The 14,201-nt window shown below is 30.8% G+C and overlaps 1 protein-coding gene and 1 long non-coding RNA gene across 5 annotated transcripts; both read left to right on the top strand.

Moving 5' to 3' along the window:
* The first annotated feature begins 5,448 nt into the window (after nt 1–5,448).
* LOC111881269 (urease accessory protein F) lies at nt 5,449–7,479 on the top strand. Of its 4 annotated transcripts, none has more exons than XM_023877687.3 (3): nt 5,449–5,647; nt 5,854–5,956; nt 6,533–7,479. In XM_023877687.3, the coding sequence occupies exon 3, from the start codon at nt 6,554–6,556 to the stop codon at nt 7,283–7,285; it is 732 nt and encodes a 243-aa protein (XP_023733455.1). In that variant the 5' UTR covers nt 5,449–5,647; nt 5,854–5,956; nt 6,533–6,553; the 3' UTR covers nt 7,286–7,479. The 4 variants fall into 4 exon arrangements, with proteins under 4 accessions (XP_023733455.1, XP_023733453.1, XP_023733454.1 ...); XM_023877685.3 differs by having other exon boundaries at nt 5,451–5,647; nt 5,854–5,960; XM_023877686.3 differs by having other exon boundaries at nt 5,451–5,647; nt 5,816–5,960.
* A 3,498-nt stretch (nt 7,480–10,977) lies between these two features.
* Nucleotides 10,978–13,012, top strand: LOC128128544 (uncharacterized). The gene is made up of 3 exons (XR_008226531.1): nt 10,978–11,147; nt 11,505–11,573; nt 12,185–13,012. It is a non-coding gene; the product is annotated as an uncharacterized LOC128128544 (long non-coding RNA).
* Nucleotides 13,013–14,201: the final 1,189 nt, after the last annotated feature.

Below are 14,201 nucleotides of genomic sequence, written 5' to 3'. Positions count from 1 at the left end.
AATGTGTGACCAAATTATGATCATTGGATTAAAAAAAATTAATGACTATGATTTTAGGGTGCATTGTATTAATGTAGGATAGCAATTATTATATAACTAGTTTATAACCCGTGGTTACGGTTATAAAATTAATCAAACATTTATAGTAAAAACTCAAAATTATTAATAAGTTATTTTAAATAAATTATTAATTTAAGAGATATATTTTATTAGTTATGTGAAATTATAATCATTAATTCAAATAAATATATAAAACTAATTTTTAATATATATTAGATATTTTTTATTTGTGAATTAATGAAAACAATAATTTAAATTTTAAAAATTAAAATTTAAAATAGAATCTCTATACTAATAAAAGAGTAGTCTTTTTGCCAAGTGTTATAATATTAGAACTCCTAATTAATATGATGCCACTTGTCATTCTATTAATTATCTATTTTAAATTCATTAAACCTCCTAATTAATGTGATGTTATTTGTCAATCTATTTATTTTTTATTTTTTATTTTAAATTTTATATTATTGTTTTCATTAGTTCACAAATAAAAAGAGTCTAATATGTATGATAAATTAATTTCACATATTTATTTGAATCAATAATTATAATTTTACATAACTAATAAAAAAATCTCTTAATTAATAATGTATTTAAAATTTTATATAAAATAATTGATTCATAATTTTGAATTTTTTACTATGAATATTTAATTAATTTTGTAACTGTGGTTTCCACGGGTTATAAACTAGTCACATTAATGAGGAGGTCTAATAAATTTAAAATGGAAAACTAATAGATTGACAAATGGCTACACATTAATTAAAATGTCTAATATGGTGACACATGACAAAATAGCTACTCTTTTATTAGTATAGAGATTACAATCAATTAATTCTAAGGTTATTAAAGAGTAATTATAACATTTTATTAAATGAGATAAAAGAGAAGTAAATATATTTTAGGAAAGTAAGTCAAATATATTAACAAAATCCATATTATTATTTTTAAAACCAAATCACAGAAAATCACGTATTGAAAAATGTGCAATATTTTTTTACACGATAATCACAAAAAACAAAATAGATTTCATTCTTTAAAAATTACTTAGTTTGATAACATATTTCTTTCGATAATAATTAGACGATTTCACTATTAGTTTTAAAAACTATTAACAAAATGTTTTTATACAATGTTTAGAAAGTATAAAATTAAAGAATTGGACGGTTTGATTCTTTAAAAATCAAGAATTTACTTGAAACTTATTTCATTCTTTAAGAATGCATTGACTAATAAATATTTGTGAACTCCTGTCATAAAACTAGTGCGATATGTGAAAAAAAATCATTCTTTAAGAACGATTCATTAATATTTTATAACATATTTTTTTAAAGTATATGTAATATTCTTTTTATATATATTCACCAAAACTATAGACCAACTCAAAATTCTTGAAGAATAGAAAATTATTATTTTTACAAATAAAAATATATTATAGTATGCAACATAATCTTGAAGAATATGCAATAAATTAATGTATTATTTATATGAATTCTGAAAGAATGAGTATTTGATTCGGCACTATATCTGAGTTTAAGTCACCAACTTTCTTGATACATATATTAAAGAATTCGATTTAAATTAGTTACCAAAATTATAGGAGTGAAGTTAAATGAAATGAGTTACAATAATTATAAGATTATAACTGAAAATGCATTTATTGATTTATATGTTAATTAGTATCATACCTTTTTTAAATGATTGGTCAAAAATTGGTTATACAATCACACAATATATAGTGTTTATATATGAACCTAACTCTCTCTCTCTCTCTCTCTCTCTCTATATATATATATATATATATATATATATATATATATATATATATATATATATATATAGTAGGTGTGAAACCCATGTATTACATATATAATTAAAAAAATATCAAAATTTAAGTATTTTTTAAAATTAAATTTTAAAATAGGGAAGGAAAAAACATATTTATTGCAATTTATAATCATATTTATTACATTTAATACTTTACTTATATAACTATATGTACTATGTGGTTTTTTAATTTTAAAAATTAAAAGAACCTAGAAATTGACATGTGGATATTATTTATTTAAAAAATACCACAAACTGACAAGTGTCAAAACTTATGAAAGATTAACATGTGACAAAATAAATCTTTATTTATTAGAGTAGATATATAGACACACACACACACATTTGTCGCCCCTTTAGGGCGTATTTGAAACTAGTTGATAGTTGGTAGTTGAAAATTTTTATTTGTTGTATGAGTGTTTCACAAAAGTAGTTGAAAACTTCTGAAATGTGTAAAATTAAATAAAATGACAATTGTATAAACATGATAAATATATAAATATATTTTTAAAGGTATTTATGAAAGTTGATTCTAAAAGCTCAATAGTTTTTTTCTTAAACGTTACATGAAATAACTTTTACATTTGGAACGTTTTATGTAAACTAAAAACTAAAAGTTAGTAATGAAGTTTTTTGTTTAATCGAACATTTTGTTAAGAACTAAAAATTAAAAGTTCTAAATTTTTTTTTTGTCAAACGCGCCCATAATGTACCGACTTTTCTAATTTACATACAATTTGGAATATATAATTTTTTTTAATTATTATTATTATTTTTTTAAAAAAATTAAAAGCATTTTCAGAATTTTTATTTTCATTTATAAATTATTATATAATATTAAAACCCTTCGTTGTTATGAACAATATCATTTACCAATTTCAGATTTTGAACACACTACTTCGTACATATTGATATTTTCCATCATTCTTTACCAATTAACGATTTCGAACACACTACTTTGTATATATTCACATTGTCGTCCTTCTATGTTTCCATCCTGCTTCTTGGTTAATCCAATATTCCCACCGTCATCGGTTTCATATGTTTTCAAATTATTTACACTCCTCTGTTTCTTCCTTTCTGACTCTATGGGCTTGACGTTTCCTAAGCCTTCTTGATCAAGAATTTAGAATTTCGATTTATGGGTTTGACGTTTCCGATGCATTCTCGATCAAGAACTTAGTATTTCATTTTTGTCGCCAACAATATTGCCGCCTCCAGCCGTCAACAAACATCTGTGCTCTTGTAATTGATTTTGATTTCTATTCCATTTTTTATTTTTATTTTGCCCTCTTTCTACCTTTTTGACTCTATAAGATTGACATTTCCAAAGCCTTCTCGATCAAGAATTTAGGATTTTGATTTCTGGGCTTGACGTTTCCGATGCCTTCTTGATCAAGAACTTAATATTTCGAGATGTGGGTGCAAAGGTCAATGACTCAATCAACAAAGACCGTGTACCATATTAGTTCAAGGTCAGTGGACAAATTTCACATTGGATTGGATGTGTATTTGCAGAAGCTAGGACAAAGAAGAAAGATGAGACAGAAATCAAAGGAACAAAATCCATGGAGGAAGATACATTCGCTTAACATAATGATTGCTAGGATCACATGCCAAGTCAAATAAGAAATATATAGATATTTCATTATTTCTTTATTGTTGGTGGTGTGCATCATTGAGGGCATTTAAGATCCATCAATAGATTTCAGCGGAATTGGACTCATCTCCTTAAGAGAACATGCTCTTTTCTGCAAAACCATTCTCTGTATGATTTCTAAAACATAAATGTAAAGTGTCATTTATAACATATATCATTGACAACTAATTACATCACAAGTAGTTAATAAAATGGTAAAATACTTAGGATCGTTTGATTTAGCTTCTAATTGGGTCCAAAAAACATAATTTAGCAATGTTTGATTTGAATTTTAGAGTCAAGGACTCAGTCCAAAATGTGGAGTCGGTCCATCAAAATTATTTTGATTGATTCGGTCCAAACTTCAGATTAGAATGATTGGGACAAAATGCATTTAGTTCCACTTTTGCCCTACTGATCGTAAAGACGCCTTACAGAAAGAAAGAAAGCGATCCCTGCTCCCTTACTACCGGTGACCACCCTATGCTTGGAATCCATCGTTTTCCTCTGACCTTGGAACCGGAGACCACCTTCTTCTGACTAGGTGCGCTTCAGAGTTTTATGCTCTCGATTTCTACAAATTATCGATTAACTTCGAGTTTTTGCTGTGATACTGAAATTTCTTGCTGTGATTTCCATTTGAAATTCTCCTCTGATTTCGTTGGTTGCTGTTGTTGTGCTCTTTGAATTAATTAACTTCGAATTTTTGCTGTGATATTGCAATTTGTTGCTGTGATTTCCATTATAATTTTTCATCTGATTTTTTTGGTTGCTGTGTGCTCTTTGAATTGTTGCTTAATGATGGGCAGGATTTCAGAATCATCAATCCTCTTTTCTCATAGATAAGTTATTTTCAAGATTCAGTATTTAAGCACTTATATGAACCATTAAAAAGAAGTGATGTTTTCAAGACAAACTTATGTGAACTACAAAGATTTTGATCTCGGAATCAATGATATAAATGGTGATGACAGCAGTTTTGTGAAGGCAGGTTATTAGGGAACAAAGTACTTCGAGGGTCTTATGATTTGAGATTTTCATTATAATTCACAACGTATTTAGAAAATCCATTTTTGTATATCTTGAAATTTGATTATAATTTTATAGTTTATACATTCATTTCTGGTTGGATAAAATTTCAATCTCAATAATTTGTTCATTGACAAATATATTTTTTATATCTATAACTTTGCTTTGATCCATCGGTTCCTTGTATTCTCTTTTTATCAAATGACATTTAAGATGTTTAATTTTAAATGATGTATGTTTAATTTATATTTAATGTAAGATTTCGTATTTTTATAATTATTTTAACCAACACAAGAGACGTCATAAGGGTAATATGGTCATTTTTTGTCATTCAACATAGTTAGTCAGAGAAATAATCAAACATCATAAACTCAATCAGATGTAGACTGAGTCAGAACTTCTAATCCAGTCAGCTTCTAACCTAGTCAGGTCTAACCCGGTTAACAACTATCAAACGACCCCTTATTTAAGCAATGAAGTTATAATGTTTTTTTTTTTTTTTTTTTTTTTTTTTTTTTTTTTCCAATTTATGTAAACTGTAGTAATTACATCACAAATAGTTAATAATATGATATTAGACCATGCAACTCTTGTCCTGGGAATGAAGATGACCAAAATGCCCTCAAAGCCTCAGCGTTCTCTTACAAAAATGTTGTAACCTTATCACGTAAAAGTTTCTAATTCTTTTGTCAATTCTAAACATGCAAAACTTCTCATATGAATATATATAGGAAGATTCATATGGGAAGGCTAAAATGGTTATTTATTCTTATTGTTACTTATAATATACAATTAAACAACCGAAACCAGGAACCTAAATAAAAAATTGGCATTCATTCCATGTCAGCGAAATTAGCGACAGCTCTTTAATCGTTCCCTATTTAAATTGCGTAATCCGCCTTTGATTACAGGTCCTAGTTTTCATAAAAAACTAAAAAAAATTTCACAACCAAACAAAACACTAATAGTTTCCATTCACTCTTGTCCTCTTCCACCCGTCACGCCGCCTCTGCTCCCTGAACTTTTTAATCGGCTTTCCTTCTCGCCGGCATCCCGCCATCGTTCACTGCAGTCGCCAGTCGCCAGAGGATTCCGGTAAGGCCAATCCTTCTCCGTTCAAATAATTTCCAAGTCTTTATCTCTCTCCATCCTTTCTGTATGTTGTTTTGTTTTTTAACTGCTGTTTTGAGAATTTAAATATGATTACCTAGAAGTTAGACATTTTAAGGATATATGGATCTAATAACTCCTGTTTGATTGAAGGCGTAATTTGTTTGTCTGATTGATTCACATTGATGTAGCCGGGAATTAGGTTTTTTTTTTCCCGATTTTGGAATTATGATTGACTAATTTGGGCAAGAAGCGGAGAAAACCAACAAATGGCACGGAAAAAACACCAAACATGTTGGTAATTCCCCTTTAACTTTAGCTAGTCAATGAATTAAGCATAGATCAACCAATCTCTCTGAACCTCGGTTCATCAATCAGTTTCTCTTGGCTTAGATGGAATTTTCTTGATTGTTTTTTTTTTTTTTTTTTTTTTTTTTTTTAAATCAAATATGTATTTATGGGTTCATATATTTGTTTATGGTAACACATACTTTCATTTAAAGTCTATTCCAACATTGTACTTTTAATTTTACTCTCTTATTAAGATATTGTCGTTTAAAAATGTCCCAATTCTAGCATTGTACTTTATATATATATATATATATATATATATATATATATATATATATATATATATATATATATATATATATATATATATATATAATATTTCAAACCAACATATTTTACTTAAAAAAATCTACCCATTGGTGAAAATTTGCTTTGTATTTGGATCACTTCGCAATACTCCTATAGATTTTTCACCAAAGTAGGAACAAATGAAAGTATGATGCTGTAATAAACAAATTAATGAAAGTACATTGCTATATCTTGTATTTAACGCACTATTTTTCAACATCATTTATCCAGACTCTCGATTTATCTATCGTAATGAATGAAAATAAAGTAGAAGCAAATAATGGGACCACTCGCCCCCCATCAGATCCTCTTCTCCAATGGAGCAAATGGCAGTTACTCGATTCCATTCTCCCAACGGGCGGATTTGCCCATTCCTTTGGTCTCGAGGCCGGAATGCAATCGCGCATAGTCTCCCACCCCGAAGACCTCCAAACACACGTAATCCACGTCCTCGAGAACACCGCAAGTCTCCTCCTTCCTTTTGTCTACTCCGCCACAATATCGCCAGATGTCGACACGTGGCAACATCTCGACGCCATTTTAGACGCAACACTAACAAACGAAGTGAGCCGAAAGGCATCGGTTTCACAGGGTTCAGCATTGATGAGGGTATCGGCTTCGGTTTTCTCTGAGATTCCGGGTCTGAAGATGATGAGAAACGTGGGGTTAAGCGGTCGGAATGTGTGGTTCCACCATGCCCCGGTTTTTGGGTTGGTTTGTGGGTTGATTGGGTTGGATGGGGAAACGGCTCAGAGGGCGTATTTGTTTGTGACGATGAGAGATGTTATATCGGCGGCAACCAGGCTGAACCTGGTGGGGCCGCTTGGTGCCGCCGTGTTGCAACACCAGGTCGCGGTGGTTGCCGAGGAGGTTTTGAAGAAGTGGAAGAACCGGGAAGCGGATGAAGCGTGTCAAACGAGTCCATTGCTTGATACGGTGCAGGGGTGCCACAGCTACCTGTTTTCAAGGCTTTTCTGTTCATGACTTGCAAGACTACGACTGTGACTGAGTGGGACAAAAATTGTAAACATTTGTCTTTGTTTCATGGTCAGTTGTCCTACAAACCTAAGTAGATTAGAGTAAGCAGGGTTGAATCCACTTAGAGCAGAGTGGTTATCCTTTGTGGATCAAGTATTTTGTAAAAGAACAACAAAGAATAAAAGATTACTTGTTGAAAACCTCTCTGAGTTTGAGAATATAATGTAATACATTTTAACTATCATAAGAATATCAAGAACGCAAACAAAAGCATGAATGAGGAAAAATTACTTATGGGTATTTCTTATTTTTTAGATGACCGAATGATTATTCATAGTTAAACAACCATATTGCTACTATTGAACAATATCCTACGTCCAATATGAGAAATAAAACTAATAATACAAATTGGATTCAGTTTTGAAATGAGATTTGGCTACATGTGCTGTAATGACATATCTGTGAAGAGGATACAGGAAGAAGCATATGAGAGGATGTTTTTTTTTTTTTTATTTGGGACATCTGGAAGAAGACACATACAATTTTTACTTTAAAAAAAAAAGAAGGGTTTAATTAAAAGGGGTAGAGTGGTGAAAATGGGGTATGTCGACCACTCCCTCACATGGTATATTAAGATGTGTTGTATGTATTAAGTGAAAAAGAAACACTACTACTGTATAGCTGTTTGGATTAAGTGGTCTCTAGATTAAGTTCATTAAGTAAAAAAAAAGGCACCTGAGTCGTTACTATTTAGGTAGCTCTAATTACTCGTCTTAGTTGATCATCGAGTCAGATGTGATTGCATCAAGCTCTGATTGAGTTAGACCCAACTCTTTACCACCAGACTGGTATAAGATCAAAGGAGAGACTTCTAATTGTGGTATTAAACAACGGTTTGATCTGCTCTCTTAGCAGGATCAGTAAGAAACATATCAAACAACCCCTTAGTTCTTAGTTCTTACACTAATGAATTAGCTGTCTTAAAACAAAGTCATTATAATAATATGTACATGCACTTGAAAATTAAAAGCTTAATGTATAAGAATTCAAAAGCAAAACCAAATGTCATGATATGATATGATGATAACTGACTGTTTTCCTAGTTCTGAGCAGCTATTGATGTAATGCCTGGCCCTGAATTATGCACATATATATATATATATATATATATATATATATATATATATATATATATATATATATATATATATATATATATATATATATATATATGTAGGGTATTATTCCAGTCCAACTTTCTAAACTCCATATCTACAAATGGAAGGAATATTTGTCAGGGACATGACCACAAGTGTCTGATATCTATTATTACAAGAGGTACTGTGTAATCTGTGTTTGTGTGTATTCTTCTGCTGTGTCATGTGCCCATTTCAAAACTCTTGTTCAATTTTAGATAATAACTCATTCTATTATTGGAAACAAAGAAGCTATTATCTCTTGCCTACTAATGAAAATAGAAACAAACATATGACACGGGGCCCATTTGCAAGGAAACGTTTACGTCTGTTTGTGTGTCGACATTGGATGTGAGATTTCATCCTATGTGGCTTAGCCATTCGAGTCAGGCAACCACTATATATACATCTGTATTCTTTCCCATACCAACAATTATATTTATACGTGTCGTGATAAATTTCAAATGAATCATAATGCTGTTTCAAAACGGAACAGGTTACACGTAAATGCGCTTTCTAACGCCATGAATATTTTTCAATAATGATGGAAAGTTATTATACAATCAATATTGGTCTTTTTTTTTTTCTTTGAAACCATGATGGAAAATTATAATACACTCAAGAATATATTCCCATGAGATGTATGGGCCCAACCCACTAGATCTTGAGGGGCTGTACTTAGTACTTACTGCTCTTATCAATATCAGTTTGTAAAACAACGGGCTGGCCCAATAACTTCCTAAGTAATCTAAACTCTACTCATAAGGTTTTTACCAAGGATAATTACAAAAATTGACTGAATGTGTAATGCATGGTTGTCAGAGTCTCATTCTTGATCTTAAGATATTAAGATTCTATAAGCGAAAAATGATCCCTATTTTAATAGGATTGATCATGAAGAAGGATTGACATTGAAATCTTATCTTACCTCCCACCTCTTTACTCTTTATTCTATAGTCAAATTTTTAGTCTTCTAAACCCTAGGAAATTCGCCATTTTGCTTAGAAATCCCATATGCATGGCCTAGAAATATTCATTGAGCCTAAAAATATTCATTGATCCCGATCATAGTAGGATCAATTATGAAGAAGGGTTGACACTGAAATCTTATCATACCCCAATCTTATCCCACCTCTTTAGTCTTTATTCTATATTCAAGTTTTTAGTCTTCTAAACCCTAGGAAATTCATCATTTTGCTTAGAAATCCCATATGCATGGCCTAGAAATATTCATTGAGCCTAAAGGAATACATCAATTCAACTTGAAATCGAGCATTATAAATAACATGAAGACTCCTAGAGCATCGCGACTTCATACATTCATCTTGAATTAGATAGAGCATCATGAGACGTAGATGGTCATGAACCTATGTTTATTGTTTACGAATTTAAAGTTGATTTCGATTTCTTAATCAACATCAAACTACTATATCTACCAAACAAACAAGATATTAATTAGAGCAAATTAGGAGTCTTGTTCATTTTGGTAAGATCTTCCGATGCTAATTCCATCTTATGCTTACGATTTTGCAAAACGTAAAACGATCATAAGTAAGATGCTGGTCTTGACAACGTGTAACGCCCGGGTTTCAGGGCTAAGCATTTTTGTCAATGTAATAGTCTAGGTCAACTCTTGTAACTCTTTTTGAAGTAATAAAGATGAAATATTTGAGTATTATGTGAATTATATGTGTTTATTATTTAATTATAAATGTATAATTAATAAAGAATAAAAATGAGCGTCAAAATTAAAGTGTGAGATAATCCCGATATCTCTACATAAAGTTGTAGAATATGTCTCAAGGTTTCCGTGCATATAAGGAACGCCGAAATTCGAGTTATAACGAAGAAGTTATGACCCGTCGAAGTTTCACGACAGAACCGACACGATACCGGGAAGCGTGAATAGTGAATTTACGATAGAGCGAGATTTAGCCTTAGTGATCTAAACGAAAGTCGTAGAATATGTTAAACTAAGAACATCGATAAAAAGAACGCCCAAATCTGACTTCGTATGAAGAAGTTATGAGATTTTAAACAGACCAATCCTGTCCCGGCTTGTTAAAAATATAACTTTAAAAATAAATTCAAAATTAGCCGACAGAGTCTAAACGAAAGTTGTAGAGTACGTCTTCACCTACGCGTGGATATAAAGAACGTCAAAAACGGAGTTCGTATGAACGAGTTACAAATTATAATAGCATATTTACGTATTAAAATAAAGTATAAATCATGTATACGTACACATATATATACATATGTATATATCATTAGAAAGGTATCGACGATGCGGTCATTATAAGACTAATGTTGAGTTCTTTCGACATTAGTTTAGTACAAATATCATTAAATCCATTTATAATAGTATTATAGAGGGGTGTTTAGTTGTTTATATAACTAAAAGGTCATTAAGTAATTATGGAGGGTAGTTTTTGAAAATTCAATTAGTATAAATAAGAGCCTTGGGCTCTCATATTTCTTGCACCATTCTCTTGATTCAAAAGTCTTTCTCTCCTTATCCCCCGAGCATTTCGGTCCCTCGTGATTCGACTTCTCTTTCTGTAGCTTAGTATAGTAAGGTGAGCGCTGAAGCGCTGCACGAATCTTTCTTAGAAAGATTCAGCGACGAAGTTCTGCCCCTGCAGAGCCCGACTCCTAGCTAAAACCCCCTTGTAAGTAAGTTATGCTTACCTTATTTTAATATAGCTTATATTTAAAATTAGTATTGTTATTATGAACTTATAATAAATATTTGAGCTATTATTATAACTTATATAAGTGTCGTTATAATATATTTTTTTTAACTACTCGCGGTACGGGGAATCTGGTTTAAAGGGCCGCATAGGGTTGTTGGATTTCAGAAGTGCTATATGCCAAAATGGTCCTGCTCTCCGGTGTTTTATGTCTGGCCCCTGTTTGTACATAGTGGTTGGAAAATATTGTTTAACGCTTATATAATAATAATAATACTAAGACTAATAGTTGGTCACGGTAAATATTAGACTAAAATTTAGCGATAATAATGCTAGGTTTCGTCGAAGGAAAATAAAATCGTTAGAAGCAAGCGCTGCCCGATTTTGGAATCATCACCTTAACAAGTGAGTGCATAGTTACTTTCAACTTACACATAGATATGAAGTATTTTATATAAATTACGTGCTATGTGTGCATATTATCTGAATACTTGCTATCTATGCTAGATGAACGTTGTTATACATGTTTTCAATGATTTAAACTGTATATGTATTTTATATCTACGAAAATGTTGGGGTAAAACATGGGTAGATGCAATAGGTGATGTGTGATAAAATGATGAGAGGCCTCGATGTTGATGTTGTTGATTCTGTCATCTAGCGGAGTATGGATGACGACCACAGACTCTTCTAGACAGTCCAGTGGAACACTAGCAGACTCGCAACCTGTAGGTGTTTGTGAACGATATGTTCACTGGTGTACTCCATCCCCCACATGGTTGCCTTTAGGACATTTATTGCTGAGGAATCCCCTTAGCAGTAGTGTCCGTCCCGATGATGATCCTTAGGCTAGGTCCCTTATGATAGGTGTTTAGGGACGTAAAGTGAGGATAGCGGGAACGGGTAATCGGGTTATTGTTGATCGATGAAATTAATAAACTTATTTATTATGGGTTGAAAACCCTATGTGCTCACCAGGCTCCCAAGCCTGACCCACTCAGTTTTATGTATTACAGGTAGTGGCGCATGAGCATAGGTGTGATGTTTTGGACGAGGGATTACGGATATAGGCCTGTAGATATGAAATAATGTAGTAAGGCTTATATTGTACTGTTTATACTTTTGATCTGTACGAACATGACATCCCGAGTCTTTTAATGAAATACATTTCTATGGAAATGCTTTTGATAAATCTTTATCATATTTTTGTTTTGGGACAAATTCCGCAACGCTTTCATTTAAAATGTAACTCTGATTTTTAAACAAAGTATAAACAAACCGGTCTTTTCTGGCCGTGATTTTGGGGATGTCACACAACGTTGGCGTGACAATCTCATTGCGGATTGCAAACTTGTTTTTGACCATAAAACCTTCATGTTTTCACCAAAGAAACAATTATATATTTCACAATATATGACTTTTACCTTTTATTTTTTAGTTATTTATTTTTGTTGCAGGGATCATTCAAAGAATAGGTAGTTACGGAATTCATAATAAGGTCTAGTATAATTTTGATGATTATTTTATGCATAGAACAAAATGACCATATTCATTTTGGTCTATTGCGATTATCTTTTTAAATCCACAATCTATTGCACAAGGATGAAGGAGTGAAGAAGTATCAAGGTGGGTTCCGGATAGAACTCAAATGGGACTTGGGGTGAAAGGGTACTTATGACTTTTTCAAGGGTGTAAATTGTCAATAAAGGAATCCTATCAATCAAACATCATATATTTCACCATCACATGAAAATGATTTGAATCCTTACTTTGTAGGATATGACTCTCTCATCTCATAATTTTATTTAGGAACTAGTTATACGAAGATCACTTAAAATGCATGTATAATTGTTGCACGGCTTTAAAACGTTTGATTATTAATTAAATATTATTATTTAATTGTTGGAAGTTGCGTTAACAAAAGGAAAAAATTGTAGAAAATAAGAACTTATATATATATATATATATATATATATATATATATATATATATATATATATATATATATATATATATATATATATATATATGGAATTGTTGGCGATTTATCTGTTTTTTTTGGGTAGAATGACAATTCATTTCTCGTTTATTCTATTTTAGGCTATCAATCAGAAGTATGTTATTATTTCCTATAAATTTCAAAACAATAAGTAGTTGATAATTGATTGATTAAAGTGGAAGTAGGTTGTTATTTTATATAGTATGTCTACATAATAGTTTTTAAATTTAGTTCCACATATTTAAGCTATTGGAAAAATTCTCATTACAAATAAAAATAAAATAAAAAAATGAGCTCAATTTTCATTATTAACCATGATTAACAAGGTATAAAGTGTTTTCATCGACAAAAACTTCACAACCTAGAACATTGTTGCCCTGAATTAATTAAACAAAGTTATGATTATGACATAAAATTAACTTCCAACTTTAACATACAGAAATGATTGAAGTTAAATATATTAGAAGAATCAATTATAAAGCTATACACTCAATAATGGGGTCAGGGAATTAGGTCCCATTTAACGCTGTGTTTGTTTCATGGAACAAAACTGGGGATTGTATTGAAGCTGATTGAAGTTAGGAAAAATAATTAATCTTATATCATTTTCTTTGTGTAGGACAAATTATTTTATTTTACACATCAAACATAATATAATAAATTTTGTAAAGATGGCCCAATAGACCTAGACCCTACCCCCATTTGTAGTTTTTTTTTTTTTTTTTTTTTTTTTTTTTTTTTTTTTTTTTGATTTTTTTTAATTAATTTCATAGATATCTTATTTCGGTATTCGTATAACATTGATCAAGATAGAGTGAACCATCATTATTTAAAGAAAAGTGAAAAAAGAATCTTGGATGGCGTATGCATGGATGTAAATTCAACAAAAGAATTTGGGAATATGCTTTTGAACCCTCATCTTACAGGAGATGAGCATATTCAGATAGTGATGTAAGAGACCAGTTTGTAGCCTTGTACCACATTTTATTCCATTTAACATCGACAAAACTACATATAAAAAGAGTAAAAATAAA

The sequence above is a fragment of the Lactuca sativa genome, chromosome 9 (assembly GCF_002870075.4).
Source record: "Lactuca sativa cultivar Salinas chromosome 9, Lsat_Salinas_v11, whole genome shotgun sequence".
Lineage (NCBI taxonomy): Eukaryota > Viridiplantae > Streptophyta > Magnoliopsida > Asterales > Asteraceae > Lactuca > Lactuca sativa.
This window is presented reverse-complemented; position numbering and strand designations above follow the sequence as displayed.